The following is a 20,366-nucleotide window of genomic DNA, read 5'->3' as shown; positions in this document are numbered from 1 at the left end:
CACGCAGCTCCGCACACCCAATCAACGTGCTCCAATGGGCTTCAGCCTCTTCAGTCCCCACGCAGCTCCACACACCCCATCAACGTGCTCCAATGGGCTTCAGCCTCTTCAGTCCCCACGCAGCTCCGCACACCCCATCAACGTGCTCCAATGGGCTTCAGCCTCTTCAGTCCCCACGCAGCTCCGCACACCCCATCGACGTGCTCCAATGGGCTTCAGCCCCCTTCAAGCCCCAGGCTCCCCGTCACATCCCTCATTGCTGCTGCAGAGGGATTCTTCTTGGAAGAACTGTGCACCTTCTGTGCCTCAGCTTCCTCACTTGCCATTTGCTCTGCAACCCACACCAGATGGCATCCATCTCCACCACGCCACTAAATGCCGTCTTGTCACCATCACCAATACTCCCATACATCAGGTCCAGCAAATGCTTTTGTCTCTACCATACCCAACCTCTCAGCGGCCTGCCCACTGGCCACATCCTCCTTAAAAATCGTTATTTTAGTAGTTGCTAGTGTTTGCTATGTTATGTGGTTGTCCTAACGCTCTTCATTTAACAGAGGACACAGAGGCTCAGCGGGAGTGGGAATAGCTTGCCCAGGTATCATGGCTAGTGTGCAGCAGGGCCAGCGTTGTAACTGGTGAGTCAGACCCAGGTTCTCGCCTTCCTTGCATGGGCTCCTTCCTGCCCCGCTGGCTGCTGCGATGCCGTCTGCGCTGCTTTCCTCCTGCCTTGCCCACCACTCCCCTTCAGTCGCTGTGGCTCTTCCTCTGCTCCTCAAGCTTTTTATCTTTTTTTGAGACACAGTTTCACTCTTGTTGCCCAGGCTGGAGTGCAGTGGTGTGATCTCGGCTCAATGCGGCCTCCGCCTCCCAGGTTCAAGTGATTCTCCTGCCTCAGCCTCCCAAGTAGCTGGGATTACAGGTGCCCGTCACCACACCCGGCTACTTTTGTACTTTTAGTAGAGATGGGGTTTCACCATGTTGGCCAGGCTGGTCTTGAACTTCTGACCTCAGATGATTGACCTGCCTCAGCCTCCCAAAGTGCTGGGATTACAGGCATGAACCACTGCAGCCGGCTGTTCCCCAAGCTTTAAATGTGGAGGGGCTCAGTCTCAGTCTGGCCCTTTCGCTTCTCCACCTACGTTCTCTTCTTAGGCCATCTTAGCACCTATCTTAGGCCTTTAAAGGGGGCTTTAAATCCCAACTCTTAAAGGCATGTTTCCAGCCCAGATCTGAAATGTAGACTGGAACATCCAGCTGCCTGCCTGGCATCCTGACTTCCTTGTCCTCAGGCACCTGATGCTTCCAAGCTCAAGTGGGACTCTGAAGTCTCTGCCTCCCTGACCCCAACTCATCAGTTCTTCCCCAGGCTTCCTCACTGCAGCAAATGGTGTCACCAGTGATCCACAGACTCAAGCCCCACACTCAGGTTTCCTTTCGTATTCCTCCTTTTCCTTCACCCCTCAACATCCAACCTACAAGTCCCATCAGTTCCACCTCAGAAGGCATCTCAGGGTCCCCTTCTCTTCATCTCCATTGAGAACGTAGACCAAGCTGCTCTCCTCCACCACCTGGACCAATTCTCCCAATTTCCTGCTCTGCCGGCATCCACTTTGACTGCCTTCCGTCCCATTCTCCACATTTAGCTGGAGTGATGTTTTTTTCCGGAGAGGGGTCCTGCTATGTTGCCCAGGCCGGACTCAGGCAATCCTCCCACCTCAGCCTTCTGAGCAGTGCCCAGCTTGGAGTGATCTTTTGAAAGTGGTCCTTTCATGCTCCTGCTTCAAGTCTCTCTGTAGCTTTCCAATGCTTTTAGGATTAAGTAAAAGATCTTACCATGGCTACCAGGGGTGCTGGCATGACCTGAGTCTGGGCCCTTCTCCTGGCTCCCCTTGGCTGCTTTACTGCTTACTCCTCAGCCTTCACGCCCCAGGGACCAGCATTCCTCTAACACTCAGAGCTCAGGCTGCCCCCAGGGCTTCCCATGTGCTGTTCTATGCCTCCATCATCCCTGACCTGGTGCTAGTCACTCCTGAGGTCACTGCCTAAGTGTGTGCAGGCCCCCTCTGGCTCCCCGAACGAGCCCTTGTGTTATGAGGGGTCACAGGGGCCTACAGTGCTCCCCCCAGCACTCGGCACAGGGAGTTAAGTGCTTCTGTCATTGTTCTGTTTCACATCTGCAAATGCCATGAAGGCCAGGAGCTGTGTCTGTCTTCATAACCATAGGACTCCAGTGCTTTGCTCTACTGTGGCACATGGAGATGCTAGATGATACTGTGTTGACAACTGAGTGCCTACTGTGGGTTGGAGCTAGGGTTCTGGGACCACACTGGTTGGATTTAGATTCTGGCTTTCTAACCATTAGCCATGTAACTTTAGGCAAGTGACCTGATAGCTGTGTCTCAGTTTCTTCACCTATGGAATGGGGTGAATATGGGTATTTATACCTCATAAGGTTATTATGAGGGCTGAACAAATTAAGACATATTAAAGTCCTTGGAATAGCGTCTGACACATCCACAGTGTGTGGTAAACGTTAGCTGGACAGGCTTGACGCTCAGGGACGTCGTGTTCCCTCTCACAGGCGCTCCCTGTACAGTGACTGCACACACCACCTGTCTAGGAGCTGTCTTCATCTCGTCACGAACGGGGCAAGGCTCTGGGATTACCCCTTGACCCTGCTGATGCAACCTCTGGTGCCTGGGAGGATTCTGGGCAAAGGGGCCAGGCCAGGCCACGGCCAAGGAATTTATGAGAGTATTACAGCCTTAAATTTCCAGCAGAAATCAGAAAATCTGATCTTGCACATCTAAGAATAGCCACTGGTTTCAACCATGAGAGGTGCCAAAGTGAAAGCTATAATTATTAGTAAGTAACAAGCAGAAATTAACCACCTACCGCAAAGTCATTTTTAGCTGCCATCCTAAGGTGGAAATTGAAAAATGGGCACCAAGAAGCTGTTTGGTTTGGAAAAGACCCTGGCTCAGTGCTGAAGGGCTGTGGACATGCGAATTTCCAATGCCAGCAGCAAGGTGTGCACTCAAGGAAGATGAGGAATGGCTCCCAAGGAACCATGTCTTGAGGTGCCACATCCCATGCTCTAGTGGGACTCTCCTGACTTCTGCACAGCCAGACTGCAAAGGTGCTCACTTCTTTCCAGCCTGGGCTCCCACATTGCAAAAATGGAGAAAATAACCTTCCTCTGACCTTCTTTACAGGATAGTATATAGACAAATGGCACTGGAAGATACCTCGAACTTTTAGGAGAAGAAACCATAAACATGGGTAGGTTTCTTTCCAAATATCATGGGAGGCACAGATGCCGTAAGAAAAAATTGATAAATTTATTTTAAAAAGTGGCAAAAAAGACAAACAGAAACTAAAAAAAACAACCAAGGCCGGGCGCGGTGGCTCAAGCCTGTAATCCCAGCACTTTGGGAGGCTGAGACGGGCGGATCACGAGGTCAGGAGATCGAGACCATCCTGGCTAACATGGTGAAACCCCGTCTCTACTAAAAAAAATACAAAAAACTAGCCAGGCGAGGTGGCGGCGCCTGTAGTCCCAGCTACTCAGGAGGCTGAGGCAGGAGAATGGCGTAAACCCGGGAGGCGGAGCTTGCAGTGAGCTGAGATCCAGCCATGGCACTCCAGCCTGGGCGACAGAGCGAGACTCCGTCTCAAAAAAAAAAAAAAAATACAAAACACTAGCCGGGTGAGGTGGCGGGCGCCTGTAGTCCCAGCTACTCGGGAAGCTGAGACAGGAGAATGGTGTGAACCTGGGAGGCGGAGCTTGCAGTCAGTGGAGATCGCACCACTGTACTCCGGCCTGGGCGACAGAGCGAGACTCTGTCTCAAAAAAAAAAAAAAAAAAAAACCAACCAAAAAACCCAAACAACCCTTGGAAGAAGATGTTTACAGCACCTATTTCAGAGACAAGGCAGATTTCTTTGACACACAATAAATGCTTAGAAATAAAAAGGAAAAGCTCAGTATCTAAGAAGATAAATGGTCAAAAGCTATGGACAGAAAATTGAAATACCATTTTCTACTTGTCAGATTGGCAAAGATCAAGGATTCTGAGAATTCATTGTGTTGGCAAGGGTGAGAGAAAGTGGACATGAGCACATTGTTGACTGGAGTGTAAACTGGTACAATTCTGCGGAAGGCAATGGACAAAACTTATCAAAATTAAAGAGTACACTCCTTTTCACCCATCAGTTCCACTGTTTAGAGTTTATCTTACAGATAAAAAAAAAAATACACAGTTGGCCCTCAGTATCCATTGGGGAGTTGGTTCTAGGACCTCCCTCGAATACCAAAATCCATGATGTTCGAGTCCCTGATATGAAACGGTGCAGGATTTGCATATAACCTATGCACATCCTCCTGTGTATTCTAAATCATCTCTAGATTACTTAAAATACCCAATACAATGTAAATGTTATTTAAACAGTGCTTATACTGTATTGTTTAGGGAATAATGACAAGAAGACAAAGTTTGTATGTGTTCAGTACAGACACATTTTTTCAAATATTTTTAATCCAAGGTTGGTTAAATCCATGGATGCAGAACCCGAGAATGTAAAGGGTAGACTGCGTATAGGGATACTTATTGAAGCATTATATGTAATGGCAAAATACTAGAGATACTTATCTCTCAGAGCGGGGGAGCTCAAACCACATAAGGTAAAACCCGACAGTGCAGGGGAAGCTGTTTTCTTCTAAATTTACCTCTTAAAAGGCTGTGTGAATGTATGATATGATTCTACGTCTTGACTCAAGCAGTTCTACATATTGACTCTTTGAAAGGGTCAGTCTGGCACAAATTGCCATAATAATCTAAATGTTATCAGGTGAATTTAAGATTCAAATCTAAATGTTAATCAGTAGAGTATTGGTCAAATGATGGTCTAACCATACAGTAGACTTATACTCTGTAGCCGTGACAAAGTATAAGTCACCTTACAGGTGCTGATGTGCACTGACCTACCAGGTAGCACATTCAGAGGGCGATGGGGGATAAAGTACAGCGTGTAAGATTTCTGGAAGATGCATAGAAGTGGTGACAGTGGTTGCCTGTGGCGGGGGTGACTGAGGCTCACAGATAACAGGGAGCCTTTACACTTTGTGACTGCTCAATTGTTTGCCATGGACCTATGGAAGGGAGCACCAATCACACAGAAAGTGGGAACCTGCTGTGGGCAAGCATCCTTCATCTCCTGGACCTGTCCCCTTACAGAGCAGCTGGTGGCACAGGTATCCTATTCACTATCTCCTTGCCTTGCACATGCACAGACAAGTGACCCAGGGACTCTCTGCTATGATAGATTTCTCTGCTGGAAATCCAAGGTCATCTCCAAGTGACCTTTCCTGCAAGCCTCAAATCTAGGTCCACCTCCACCGTGGGTTCCCATCATGAGCTCCCAGTGTACTCAGTTCACCAGAAAAAAACCACCAGGCCCACAAATGCCACCCAGACACCATGGCTTTGGGTGCCAGGCCTTGGTCTAACTAATTTCTTCTAAAGCTTACAAAACTTATGGGCTCTGGCAGTATTGTGGGAGCTGATGATGGACACAGGAAACAGAGGTTACCTTGTTTTCATGAACTGCCAAAAAATTGAGTCACATTTGTTTTGTCTCTCAGAGCAGTGAAGCTCAAATTACATAAGGTAAAACCTGGCAGTGCATTGGAAACTATCTGTCTTCTTCTCAATTTTCCTCTTGAAGGACTATGTGAATATATGATACGATTCCAAACCTTGACTCAAGCAAAGTCATTGCTTTGAAACAGTCAATATGGCACAAATTCCAAAAAGATCATAACTGACTGCATTCATTCGTCCTACACATAATGCTCACCGTATGCATATAGCACAGTTTGCTCAGGCCCTACAGGGTCTACAGTCACTTTCCATAGTTCAATTCCACCACCTTCTAGAATAGTAAAGCCACACCCATTCGCTAGGAAGGAGAACTTGACTCTGTTCTATGGGCCACGCAATGAGAAATGGATCTTGTGTGATTATATTAAAATTCAAGGACAGCTCCAAGAAGGCCGGGCGTGGTGCCTCACACCTGTAATGCCAGCACTTTGAGAGGCTGAGGCAGGCGGATCACTCGAGGTCAGGAGTTCAAGACCAGCCTGGCCAACATGGTGAAGCCCCATCTCTTCTAAAAATACAAAAATCAGCAGAGCATGGTGGCAGGTGCCTGTAATCCCAGCTATTTGGGAGGCTGAGGCAGAAGAATCACTTGAACCCGGCAGCAGAGGTTGTAGTAAGCCAAGATCGCGCCATTGCACTCCAACCTGGGTAAAAGAGTGAGACTCCATCCCCACGAAAAAATAAAATAAAAGGATAGCTCCAAGCTGAATCTTAGCCATCAAGTTCTTCAACATTCTAATAATCAGTTACAAAATTTCCTCCCCAACAGTCATGGCAGGCCACGCAAAGTGAAGCAAAGTCTCTGGATAACTGAGTTGGTGGCAGCAAGACACTAGGCGGAGCTCTCCTGGAATATGCTGACTCTCAGGTCAGTAAGTTTTCCAAGAAACAAGCAAGAGAAGCACTGCCTTTGAGGTCAGGGGAGCTAGTTCCACCCTGGAGGAATGGCCTTTAGCCCTTCTGGTGTTTTAGACTTCGGCACTTCAGAAACCCAACTTTGAGACCAATTTGAAAGGCAACTCTGCCCCTACACCAGCCCCACAAGTTCAGGTTTACCTGGCCTGGACACTAAACCATACTCCTTCCCTTTCTGTTCTCTGTAGTCGTTGTTCATGGGGGTGACTGACTAGGACAGCCATCAGAGTTCTCTGCCAGGGACTGGGCTTTTGCATAAGGGAGCTGTGGAGGAAGCGTTACTGCTACTTGTTGGCCCTCAGAGCCAGAATGTCTGGGACCTCTCTGAGCAAGAGGCTGAATGCTGCAGGTGTCTGCAGCAGAGAAGAACAATTGCGAATTCATGAATCACCCCTCTTTTGTACTTCTGCTTAGAATATAAATTGTTAATTTATGGTAGTCGTTATGGCGCAATTGAAGACGGCAACACAGAAAAGTCTGACTGAGCTGGGCTCTGTGGCATGCCAAGGCCAGGTAAATCCAAACACGTTTTCAATGCGAAGGCCTGCCAGTGGTGTCAAACAGGGTGGAATATCACACGATTAGCCTTGGCAAAAAAGGAGTCAACAGAAGGACAATTGGTGGATAATAAGCACCCTTCTCAGCCAAATGTGGGCTTTCACCATGCACTGTAAGAGTCAAGCCAGAGAAGGCCCAGGTAGGGCTGTACGGATGAAGTGATGAAACCCGAGGAGTGGAATTACCTTTTATGTCGAAATATAAATATGTAAGTAAAAACAGCCATTATTTCTTGGAAGTGCAGTGCAATGGGATTCTCGTTATTAAAATGCCTGCACAGGCCGGGTGCAGTGGCTCATGCCTGTAATCCCAACACTTTGGGAGGCCGAGGTGGTGGGTGACCTGAGGTCAGGAGTTTAAGATCAGCCTGGCCAAGATGGTGAAACCCCATCTCTACTAAAAACACAAAAATTAGCCAGATGTGGTGGCAGGTGCCTGTAATTCCAGCTACTTGGGAGGCTGAGGCAGGAGAATTGCTTGAACCCAGGAGGTGGAGGTGGCAGTGAGCCAAGATTGCACCACTGCACTCCAGTCTGGGTGACAGAGCAAGACTCCGTCTCAAAAAAAAAAAAAAAAAAAAAAAAAAAAAAAAAAAGCCTGGACACTGCATTTATTTTGGGCTTTTTCGTGGTGCAGAGGCATCGCTGAGCCAGCAAAGTGCCCTGGGAACAGGGGAAGGGACACTCATGCCCCCCTTCTGGGCCAGTCTCCAGGTCAGAGGCTGCTGCTGTCTCTCTATGAAATTACAGAGAGAGCCATCAGAGAGGAGCAGAGGAGCACAGGAACATAGCGGCACCAAACACACGGCCCCTTCCCTGGCTTTATAAAGACATCTGTGTCCTTACCACCACCTGGCCCTCTCGCAGGGACTCCAAGAATTCACTGCCAAGATGTGCCAGGCATTGCACTCACCAACCCTGGGAGATGGGTGTTATTCCTAAGCCCATCACACAGAATTGGAAACTGAGGCTGAGTTAAATACTTTAACTCAAATCTATCCAGTTGGTACAGGTATGACTCCAAGTCACTCACAAAGACAGTCTCTATAGCACAAACCCGGTACTCCACATGGCAAACTCCCCAAGAATCCTTAGAGTCAAATCCCGAAAACTTTCTTAGATGTCTGCTCTGTGCCAGGGCACCAAGGCAGGGGAGAGGGATCAGGGCATACAGAGTCACTCATGGATCCTGCAAAGAAGCAGTAACATTTCGGTGCACGACTGTGAAGCTTTGATCTCTCCTGATGAGGGTGTGGGCTAAACAGGCAAGCGCCCAGGCTTTGGCACAGCAGCAGGTTGTGGGTAGGGGCGGAGTGGTACCTGCATGGAGCCAGATCTGTGCCAGCGTCATCCAGGGGTGTAGCGGGCCCTGCTTAGGGGCGCTGCTCTGCAGAGACGAAGCCACTTCTGACAGTGCCTGCTCCACTCTTGAGGCTGCTACTGATGTGGCATGGACGGAGCCTGTGAGAGGTTTTTGAGAAGACTCTATCAGGAGCGAAAGAACAGACCCAACCAATCAACCCCTTCCCACACAGACAAGTGTGGAACACACACACCCCTTCCCCCATGATGTTTCTAAGATTTACTGTCCACAAAGAAATGTGGGCAATCATGGCCTGGGGCCTTAGTTTCCATCCTTAGGCTTTAGCTAATCTTTTCGTCAACAAACAGAGCACATGCCCCCTCCAGGAGCTCAGCCTAGCAGTGTGAGTGCTGGGAGATGGGGGGCCAGATACACAGCTGTGACGATACTAGTGTTTAAAAATCACATAAATGAAGTGCTACAAAGGGACATTACAAAGCGCCCCTGTAAGGGCCTAAACCTAGAAACTTAATCAGGGTCAGGGGAGGAATACACTTGCCTCCTGGGATAGCATTTGGAGTACATGTACTGGCCATTCTCAAGACAAACCCAGCAACTTCCCAGCCTTGGAGAGGTGGGCTACACCCTCAGTTTAGAACCATATTCTAAGGCATGACTTAAAAACTGCAGAAAAAAGCACACTTTTGCCCTGTGTATAAGCAGATGTCTATCCTTAAGGCTAGACTAGCAGGGGATGGGATGGGATGGGTCTGTAGCAAAGACTTCTGGGGCTCAGAATATGCACCTGCCTAATTACTCTGTAAAACCTGCTGTCCTGAAAGGCTAAGGACACGGGTCGACCGAGCATGTTCACTAGTCAAGGGATAGGTGTAGTTCACAAGTCAAAATGCAAAACTCGTTTCTCTTCACGTTGACCTCTCAGAGGTCCTGATGATCAGAGACCACCTCCTTAAACAGAGGCTTGCTTCCCACCTCTTTCTAACATTCACTCTTGGAGATGTGGTTTTAGAATCGATAGCAGGATTCTCAGTTGTTTCAAATTTGAAACTGTTAATATTTCTATTCACTTGCATCATTCTTAATTTGTACTTCATCAGAAAGCTTAGTATAGAGATAAACATTCCAACACTGAGAGTGGTAACTACTAACTCATCATAAAGTTTAAAATAGTAATAATCTATAAAGATAAATGCTGACTACAAAATAAATGGAGTTATATTCTTCATAATACAAAATTGTGAGCATAAAAATAATTTCAGTTGCACTTTGGAATGCACCCATCATCTATAAATTTAAAGAGTATTATTCACAGCAACAGATGCGCCACCCATGTTATGTTTTGATTGCTCCAATATAATGGTAACATGGATGCCTCTAAATGCACCTGAATCCTTTGGTGGGGCCTTGGTGGATGGAAATCAGAGTGGGCCAACAGTGCCCACAAGGATGACCAAGAGGAGAGCAGCCTCTGGAAAGGTATAGCAAGTCCTGCTGCACAATACGGAATTCAGAGGCTGAGTTAAAAGAGTCTAATTTAATTGTCCAGGTGTGGTGGCTCATGCCTGTAATCCCAGCACTTTGAGAGGCCAAGGTGGGTGGATCACCTGAGTTTTGGAGTTCGAGACCAGCCTGACCAACACGGAGAAATTCCATCTCTATTAAAACACAAAAATTAGCCGGCTATGGTAGCACATGCTTATAATCTCAGCTACTCGGGAGGCTGAGGCAGGAAAATCGCTTGAACCCGGGAGGTGGAGCTTGCAGTGAGCCGAGATTGCGCCATTGCACTCCAGCCTGGGTGACAGAGCGGGACTCTGTCTCAAAAAAAAAAGTCTAATTGATAGCATATGAAGGGAGAACCTAGGAAGTGTGGCTAAGAATCTATCCTTGTTTAGATAAAGTATGTCTAACTACTATTTTTAAAAAATCTAAATAGCAAAATGATTAAACTGCTGTTGAAATTTCTTATTTGTCACCTTTTTATGGAAAGTAATATTCTAACTTTGATAACAAGGACTTGATGTAGTTTCCCTGAGACTTTTAGTAGCAATGATAGTTAAATAAATGAGTAGCCTAGAGGTTGTTGCTACCCTATTCTGCCATTACCAAGCTGGCTACCTTCTCACTGGCTTGAACAGTGGTTCTCAACCTTAACTTCACATTAAAATCATTTGGGATTTAAAAAATCATGAGGTTATAGCTACATCCCAGACCAACCACATCACTCAGTCTAGGGGTGAGGACTGGCATCTCTGTTAATCACCCCAAGTGATTCCAATGTGCAGCTAAGAATGAGAACCACTCGCCTGGAGAGACAGGAAGCAAATGTTATGAATATTTGGTCAAAAAAAGCCTGTACATGAGCCAGGCAGCCTGAGCTCTCCTGCTTCGCTGCAGCTCAAGGGTCACCTGGGGAACAGAGTTCCAGGAAGAGCTTGTTCTCTAGAACAGCGGTTCTTACACTTTTTGGTCTCAGAATCTCTTCAGATTCTAAAAAATCATTGAAGACCTTAAAGAGATTGTTTATATGAGTTATGTCTATTAATATTCACATTAGAAGTCAAAATTGAGACATGTTTAAAATATTCACTTACTAATTCATTAAAAAATAACAACAATAACTATTGCTCTGGAAGCATTCTGTACCTTTTCTACCAGGTTCTGTGAATCTTTTGCTACAGGAATTTGTGACTTTTGGAGGGGCTAATTTTGGTTTTTGGATTAACTGTTTTGTTTGGTCCACAAATAAATAATCAGAACTACTGCCAAAGTTTCTTCTCTGTGTGATATTTATACACAACTAAATCAATTAATTCCTAGCACAATATATTTTACTATGAATAAGGTCTGGCAGATGATGATGATGATGGTGACGATGATGACAGCAGTGGTGGTTGTCAGTTTTAGAGAACATACCATACTTCAGGCACTGCGACTGGCACTTTATATGTACTAATCTTTAACCAGAATGAAAACACTAGTCTGATTCCAAATCTGTCCTCTAAGTCCAGCGCTGATGCCACCTCCTACAGGAAGGCTGTTGTGAGCCTTCCGCTTCTCCCTACAATAAGTGAGACCCTCTGGCCCTTGGTGCTTCTATGAGTTTGTCACTAACAAGGCACAGACCACAGGTTTTAAAGTTAATGTCCACTGTCTCCCTTATTAGACTGTGTGGGTCTAGAAGACGGGAACTACGTCCTCAGTCTAGGGATTTTCAGGGACTGACAATACGAGACCCATACTAGACATTAGGTAAATGAGTGTGCAGGGAATGAACGAGTGCTGTCAGTAGACAAGTCACTGTCTGAAATTCAGAAGAGGGCACCCCCTCTCTGGATGCACATCTGTGTGCTCCACTCTTCCCCGCTAACAACAGCTCAGAGGCCGGAACCTTCACCCACTCAAAGGGCACTTCAGTATAGTGCTCATCACTTCCAACAATCCAGACTAAAAATGACAGAGGTGAATAGTTCCAATTAAACACGGACGTTTCCCCTCTCTAACGTAAAATTAAAATATAGAGAAGGATAACAGGCTTATAAGAAATAATGCTTTTCTTCCTATCAATTTCTTGGTACACACATTTCACCAGGGCAGAGAGCCTTCATGCTCTGAACCAGGGATGAATATTAGGGCACTCACATAATAAGAGCAGATAACTGACAACAGTGAAATTAGATAAGTTGGTATCTAATATTCCTGAAAATAACACAACAAAGAAAAGTCTTCCATTGAATTAGTATTGGAAGGAGGGGGAAGGAAAAACATCACTTTAATCAGAATGGATACAGCTGGTTAAAAAAAAAAACAAGCAGGCCAGGTGCAGTGGCTCACGCCTGTAATCCCAGCACTGTGGGAGGCCAAGGCAGGCAGATCACCTGAGGTCAGGAGTTTGAGACCAGTCTGGTCAACACAGTGATACCCTGTCTCTACTAAAAATACAAAAATTAGCTGGGCATGGTGGTGTACGCCTATAATCCCAGCTACTCAGGAGGCTGAGGCAGGAGAACTGCTGGAACCCCAGAGGTGGAGGCTGCAGTGAGCTGAGACTGCACCATTGCACTCCAGCCTGGGTGACAAGAGTGAGACTCTATCTCCAAAAAAACAAAAAAAACCCCACAACCCTGTATTTTATTGTTTTATAGAACTGAAATGGTGACTACACAGACACTGGATTTTGACTTACACAGGTAAACAGCTGGAAACACTGGCTCTAACCAGCATATTTTTAAAGAACCCCTTTCTTTTCCCGCATCGTGCATCAGAATGAGAGCACTATTAACTTAAGCTGGAAATGGGCAAACTGAGGTTTGAAAAGGGAATCAGAAGTTAGACTATAGGACATATTTCCAATTTGCAATCCAAGGCTCTGCAGAAATAAATTTCCAAATAATCAGGTTCAACAGGTGAGCCAGGGAGAGCACCTGGGCTGCTGTGCATCTCTCATCTGCCACCCGGCTTCAAGAGGTCCCACCACTGCCAGAGCCCACAGGGCTGTGTGCCGTGCAGCGGCTGCCGTGCTCCATCTAGGAGACAATGTGCCTCTCTTCCACAGTCACAGGACACAGGGGCTCTGAAAAGCCACTGCCAAGACCCACTGGACTGAGGGCTGACGTAGGCAGGTGAGAGCTCGCTCTGAAATTTAGCCCAGGTCTGTGGTCTAATGGCCCAAATGGTGCAGGGGCATGTGACGTCCAGGAGCAGAGGCCATCTGCATTTCCACAAGCCAATGGCTTTCCTTGCACTCCCACCTAGATCCTCAACAGAAAATGTTATCTTGGACACTTGATACAGAGGCACAGTGCCTCTGTATCCTTCTAGGCTCCTCTCTCCATCACTGTGTCTGGGGGTAAGGACGGGGGAAGGCAGTCGAGGACCCAGGAACTGTGGTGGGTCAAGAGGACCCACAGCCAAGAGGATCAGGAACCAAGAGGAACCCAGGTCACTGACCTCAGGGCACCACGAGTCTAAGCTCTGAACCCCTCCTGAGGTCTTCTGACCCATGCTCCTATCATTCACTGAGGGCTGTTGAGAAACCCTGCCTGCCACAAGTAGGACACTGGGGACGGCCAGCTCAAATTGCCTTTGCAGGTGAAGCTTCTCCAAAAATCCTTTTTCCAATGCACATGACACCTATGGTGAATTTCACATAGACCTCGGCTGTGACAATCACATGTGAGCCCTATTCCACCAAAGTTCATCATCCAAAGGGATCCCAGCGCCAATAATTCTGTTAAGAAAAGGCACAGGCTGGGTGTGATGGCTCATGCCTGTAATCCCAGCACTTTGGGAGGCTGAGGTGGGTGGATCACTTGAGGTCAGGAGTTTGAGACCAGCCTGGCCAAAATGGCAAAACCCCATCTCTACTAAAAATACAAAAAAAATTAGCCGGGCCTGGTGGCGGGCGCCTGTAATCCCAGCTACTCGGGAGGCTGAGGCAGGAGAATCGCTTGAACGCAGGAGGCAGAGGTTGCATTGAGCTGAGGTGGCACCATTGCACTCCAGCCTGGGTGACACAGTGAGATTCTGTCTCAAAAGAAAAGAAAAGAAAAGAAAAGAAAAGGGCATAACTGATAAATTAAGTGGCTTAGTTAGTTATGCTTCATATCCCTGTATTTGTCACACGCAGTGTTGCCAAATAAATAGCACATATTATATTCCAGCTCTCCTTATAACTATCTGGTGGCCTCAGTTAAGTGGCTGCAGTCTGAAGGACCCCTCGCCTTCCCTCTCCCCTCAGAGCATATAGAAGATGAGCTGGATCTCAGATGAAATCCTGCCCACCCAGTGACTTGGCAAGCATTCCAGTGCCAGGAACAATGGATAGCCACATTACATGATGTGTGAAAAACATCCTCTACCAAAAGAAAGACGTCAGCCGACCACCGCACACGAGGCTGGCAGGATTTGGGGCAGCTCCTTGCTTCCCAGCCCTGGAGAACTCACTCCATGCCTCATGGGCGTGAACGTGGGAGAACAACAGCATGTGGCCGCACCCCAAGCCCCATCTCTGTTTGGCACCCACATTCTTTCTGTCCAGTGCTGCAGCGGCAGAGACACCTGCCCTCCCCATATTTTTCTGACAAGTAGCTGAGCCACTGCAGTTGTGGGCATGCAGAAATCACTTGCTGCTAATGAATCTCTGTACCTGTTTTCCCTTGACCTTGAAATGATTCCAAATTCTCTGTCAACTTATTTATCTTCCAGTTCTTGGAAGGTGTGCCCCCAAAACAATTAAAATAATAAGAAAAAGCAGCACTTCCATCTCTTAAAGAACCTGAATATTAAGCAGCAATCAGAATGACTCAGCATTCTGTCAGTTAGCTTTGCTTTAGAATTTTCATTTCTGAACAGGAAAAAAAAATTCTGTTTCTCAAGATAGGCCTTGGAAATAAATCAGTCCAACACTGCAGACTGCTGGCAGCTCTGTGCCCTTCTGTCTCTGTGTGTCACCTGTGCTTGATGTACCAGAATGTCCTGTGGGCTGAGGAGGGGAGGAGGTGGAGGAGCTAGTCATGGCTGTCTCTTATTTCTTGAAGGGAGAGGAAGAGGCGTGAGTGTCCACTCTCACTTCGGCCCTCAAAGCAGGCATATTTCTCCATACCTTTAAAAAACATAACTGCCGTTCCCTCATTTCCCTGGCGCCCGGGAGTTAGGACAATTCCCATCTTTGCTGTAGGGCAGTCCTGCTTTCTGAGGAGGCGACTCCAGGTGGTGGCTCCTTGCACTGCGCTGCCACAGCTCTCCTCTCCATCTGCTGCTTCCCTGGGAACTGCCCTCGCGCCTTGTGTCCCCCAGTGTGACAGCAGGGGCGGGGCCGCTGCCCACTCAGTCCCACCAACCACGAGGGCTCCTGCTGTGGGTTCCTCTGATAAATAAATCACCTGGGTCACCATTCTAGGAGACACTTCCGTTTTTCACCAAGTGAAAAAAGGATTAAGACTCATAGCCCCAAGACGGGATCAGTTTCCCACTGACTTTAACAGAATATCAAGCACCGTTTAAACCTGACAGCACGTGTCTTGTCCTGAGAGGGGAAAGCTCTTTCCAGGGAAGGACCCCAGTAAGGCAGGGAGGGCCGGGGACATGTCGTCACCGGTGGGCATGCGGGGCTAGCGCAGCATGCTGCTGGCGGGTGCTGGCAGGGCCAGGCGGTCACACAGAAAGCATGGAGGGAAACCGTTCACACACATGCAGGAAGGTGCCAGCTGTCAGAGCGAGCCTCCGCCGGTGGCGCTGCACTAGAGACAGTACCTTCTGGAGGACTACATTGGGCAGATGCTTCCATCTCCACCTGAACCCTCCCCGATGTATATTTATGAGCCTATATCTTGGGGTGGAAGTACCTTCTGCCTGGGGAAGGCTCTCTGAGCCTCCAAGTGCCTGACTGCCGGCGTCCTGGGGAAAGCCTCCCAGGTTGGGATGATATTCTAATGCTGGACACACTCCCCAACTTCTCCCTGAGTGCCACTGACTGGTGGCTTGTCAGTCTCCTATCATTCCACTCAATCTTGTTTAAAGAAAGATACTACAGAACTAATTAAGGAGAATTATATTAAATTAATTTTAGTTTAATTAAAATAGTAAAAAAAAAAGGTTCTATATTAGGGCTGAATTTTTAAAATTACCACCCCTCAAAAATGGTATGGTCATCACAGAGTGATGTTCCCATATATACATAGATTTCTTTTAAAGCTACTTTATTCTATTAAGCAGGAACAGAGACTAAAACCGCCTAATGGACTAGTCACCTCCTGATCATGATATACATTCTTGAGTGTTAGAAAATGCAACTCAATAAAATGCTAGTCATAATGGAAAGAGAAAAACATGACTACTCTCTTGAATTCCTTTCTCAATCTTATTTTATTTTAGAGGGATGTTCTTTCATTAATGTGTTTACTCTCTTCTCCCGGTGACTTACTGCTAAAGAGAGCAGCAGTTTCACTAGAATCAGTGATAGGAAAAATGGAGCCAAGAACTCAAGTCGGTAATCTTGATTTTAGCATGTTCTTGGAGAGGGGAATAAAACATCAGCACAGATTTTTCTTCAAAAAGACCACTGCTAGGGCACCTGCAGTGGAGCGCCCGGGGTCCTCTAAGAAGTGATGAGCAGCATGCAGACAGCCCTGCTGGTTCCTTCCAATCCTGCTCAGCCACTTCCACTCTTCTGGTCCTAGCTGCCCAGGGCGTAACTCAGGGGGAAGGCACCTGACTCGCCCTTAAAACCAGGGTCCACGGCTGCCAAATCATAAGGGCGGCGGTGTACATAGAAAAACTATAGAATTTACATTTTTCCAGATGAGGAAATGAGGCCCAGGGTGATGCAGTGAGTTGCCGGCTGACTCCAGAGCTGGCCCTTGATGGTGAAAGGAACCTGGCAGGGAAATCTCTTTTATGAAGCACCTAATGTGTGATGACAACACCAACGTATACCTCTTTTCTATTATGGCCTGTTTTTAGGCCAGAAATGAAGGCACAACTAGGCTGAGCTGGATTTCAGAGGGTGGAATCAACTCTCAAGGGTGAGGGGCGGTATTTGCCATAAGCTAAAGGCTCCGATCATTCAAATGCACTGGATCCCCATATCCACCAGCATTTCCCCAAATACAATCCATGGAACAATGATTTCCTAGGGTGGAAAAAATGATTAAATTAGCTTGGGAACACTGGGTCAAAGTGCGAGACTTCTCAGAACATTTAACGTGGTTAAGGTGAACTATGAAGCACTAGGCAGGAGACGGACTATCGTCCAAATATATTTGACCAAAGAGAATCAGTGGTCTAAGAAACATCCTTTGGAAAATGTGACAATTCACTAATGACTTAAACACCGCCAAAAGCACTGTTAGGCGGGGCATGATGGCTCACGCCTGTAATCCCAGCACTTTGGGAGGCCGAGGTGGGAGGATTGCTTGAGTCCAGGAGTTGGAAACCAGCCTGGGCAACACAGTGAGGCCTCCTCTCTGCTAAAAATTTAAAAATTAGCTGGGTGTGATGGCGTGTGCCTGGTGTCCCAGCTGCTGAAGACGCCAAAGTGGGAGGCTAGCTTGAGCCCTGGAGTTCCAGGCTTCAGTGAGCTGTAATTGTGTCACTGCACTCCAGCCTGATCTACTGAGTGAGACCTTGTCTCAAAAAGAAAAAAAGAAAAAAAAGAAAAAAAAAAAAAAGCACTGATCCTACATCCAGGGAATTAAGCAATTCCTTTAAATTTTGGTAGATACAGTTTTAAGTTTTACGATGTCTGCTTATTTTCAGAAAAATTAACAGTTAGAATTGCTCTCCTATGAACAATAAAGGTTGGATTAATTACAGAAATTTCAAGATCCAACTGGTTCCCTCTACCTAAAATTTACTGGCCACCTGTCTTGGGAAGGCGGGGCATCTCATGCTTCCAATCAGTGCCAGGAGTGCTTCTCATCCACCCACTGCACACCCAGAGTTGGCCCTTTTCCCTGCAATGCCTTCTTTTGTAGTCCTTCTCAGATCAATACTGCCTCCTCATATATAAACCCAAGCTGCGCTGAATGCATGAGGCTCTCAGGAGGGATAGGCTCCAGGTGGCAGAGTGGGCAGGCAGGTGGCAGAGGGATGTCCACGTCATCTCAGCATTCTCAGCGCTCAACAACCACAATGCACATTCCATGGTGGGGGGAGTGTGATTCTGGAGGCCCTCGGAAGGATTAATAGATTGGTAAACTACTTACTAACTGAAAAAAGGGAAGGAAAACCATGAAAGTATGCTTCTGGAGAGTTGCCTTGGAACAACAGATCAAACCAAAAATTAAAACCAAGAAACAAAACATTTGAAAAATCAAAATTAAGGCTAAAAAAGCGAACAGAGTTCTAATAACCTTCCAACTGTAAGTCTGGCTGTCTAGAATCATATTTCCATTCAAGAGTGGCACACATTTTTCCACTAACTTTTTTTTTTAATCAAAGAAAGACCAACTGGGCATTCCCCTATCCACTTAAATGTTCACCCAGCACATGAAAGCTGACCCATTCATGCAATGTATTTTGTTTCCAGAGCAGGAAATTCCAAAAGGAAGGGAAAAAGAATCAAACGAGCAGGTTTTGGGTCTTTCCACACATTAACCCTAATCATGACTCCAGTGGTTTGTAGGGTTGGGCTAATTTTCCCTTCTACGAAGTCAAAGGGTTGGAGGGAGAAATTCATAAAACTTCAGGGCTTGACTATCTGCTTGTCCTAATGGAAAAGTTAGGACTTAAAATCATTAAATTTTAATTAAGAAATTCTACATTCGTCAGTATGTTTTCCCCTCTCTAACTAAATGCTGACTCTACGGGAGGGGTGGATTCTCGAGAGCTTCAGTCTCAGTTGAAACACCTGGTTACTGGCCAGACACTCCCTGAGGATGGAAAGATGACTGCAGCTTCTTAAGAACAAGCAACTGAGCACTGCCCGGGACACACTCCATTCAGCAGAAAGCCCAGTGGGTGCTCATCACCCCAGAAAGTCACTGATTAATCAGATATAAAGTGCCTCCCGTGGAGAGTCGGCACTTTAGTCTTCAAAGGCTTACAGGAGCACAGGGCTCCCAGGATGCAACACGATAAATATGGGCAGGTGGGTCTATTGTGCAGAAAAGAGTGGATGGGGCAGTGGGAACATACCATGTTATTCTAGAATGGAAAGATCTCATTTTCAGACAATAAACTCAACAAAAGTCAATGTAAAGAATTTTTCTGGAAAAAATCGAAGTTGGCAATTGCCAGTAGGCATTGTATTAAGAGAAAATGCCTTTTTAAAGAAATGAATTAAAAACAACATACATGGTGTTTAAACAGTATCTTCATCTTCCATTTCATAAAACTGGGATTGCCATTAAAACAAAGTTCAGAACACTTAATATGCAGATAAGTACGGTCAGCGGGCTTCTCGGCGTGGATGGTTTATTTTAAATGGTAATCTAATTTCTGCCCTGGCTTTGTGTGTGTGAGAGCTGAACACAGCGGGTGAGCCATCCGAAAGATGTGCACATTAGAGAAAGTGGTTCTTTCTGGCAGCAGTTCCCCTTAAGAGCTTTTGTTCAGCATATAACTGGGCATTTGGAACAAAGATGAGCCCTTATAAATCAGAGATATAGAGATTAAATTTTCTGGCAGTGCTGGCAGTGAACATTAAATAAATGAGCAAAAGAAAACAAGGACGGACTCCCCGGGTCAGATTCATATTTAGGTCCCATTTAAGGTTTTACCAACCAGTGTTCATTTTCACACAGGGATCTTTCTTGTTGCTGTTCATGGACAGGTTGTGGAACTCTCTAAAGCTGACTTTCAAAATTTCTGTGTTATCTAAAAGCAAGATTAGACTAAAATACTGTTCAATTTCTCCGCACGGTTTCACAACACAAACCCCGCATTTTCCTTCACTGCTAATGGAAAACAGTTTACAGCACTGCTTCTCAAAATGTGGTCTAAAACCCACTGGCATTGGAATCACAGGGGAGTAATTTATAAATCCAGATTCCCAGGCCCCACCTCAGGCCTAGTGAATATAAAGTTGGGGGTGGGGACCAAGGGATCCGCTGCTTTAAAGGTTCTCTGTGTGGTTTTAATGCATGGCAAAGTTTGAGAACCACACATTGAGAGGGCTGTGGCCCTGATCCTTAGAATACGGCCTTGGTCATTATACACTGGTTGAATTCATTTCTAAATTGAAAACAGGAGTTTTTAGGATTAAATTATTACTTGCGAAATGTTGTAATTTGCCTTTTAATAGGATTAATTTTTTATGCATTTATATCAACTCCAGGAAAGCATGGAAGGGCCCAAGAATTAGAGGCGATATTCTAGAAAAGCTTCTATCTGTCCTGCCCAGAAGGTTTCCTTTACTTTGCAAAGAGGAGGTTGGAACATGGGCTCCAATGCCTGCAATCTC

At 46.4% G+C, this 20,366-nt stretch overlaps 1 protein-coding gene across 10 annotated transcripts in view; it reads right to left on the bottom strand.

Moving 5' to 3' along the window:
- The window catches only part of TTC7B (tetratricopeptide repeat domain 7B), a 276,535-nt gene that overhangs the window by 46,511 nt on the left and 209,658 nt on the right, over nucleotides 1-20,366 (bottom strand). For 5 of the 10 annotated variants that reach the window (XM_033191608.1, XM_033191609.1, XM_033191610.1 and 2 more), the window contains 3 exons: nucleotides 18,169-18,219; nucleotides 15,066-15,329; nucleotides 8,458-8,598 (listed from right to left, as the gene is read on the bottom strand). In XM_033191608.1, the coding sequence (XP_033047499.1) occupies nucleotides 8,458-8,598; nucleotides 15,066-15,329; nucleotides 18,169-18,219 (456 nt within the window). The remainder of the gene's footprint in view (nucleotides 1-8,457; nucleotides 8,599-15,065; nucleotides 15,330-18,168; nucleotides 18,220-20,366) is intronic. The other 5 variants (XM_033191611.1, XM_033191613.1, XM_033191616.1 and 2 more) reach the window with 2 other exon arrangements.

This window comes from Trachypithecus francoisi, unplaced genomic scaffold (genome assembly GCF_009764315.1).
Source record: "Trachypithecus francoisi isolate TF-2019V2 unplaced genomic scaffold, Tfra_2.0 Lachesis_group3, whole genome shotgun sequence".
Taxonomy (NCBI): domain Eukaryota; kingdom Metazoa; phylum Chordata; class Mammalia; order Primates; family Cercopithecidae; genus Trachypithecus; species Trachypithecus francoisi.
This window is presented reverse-complemented; position numbering and strand designations above follow the sequence as displayed.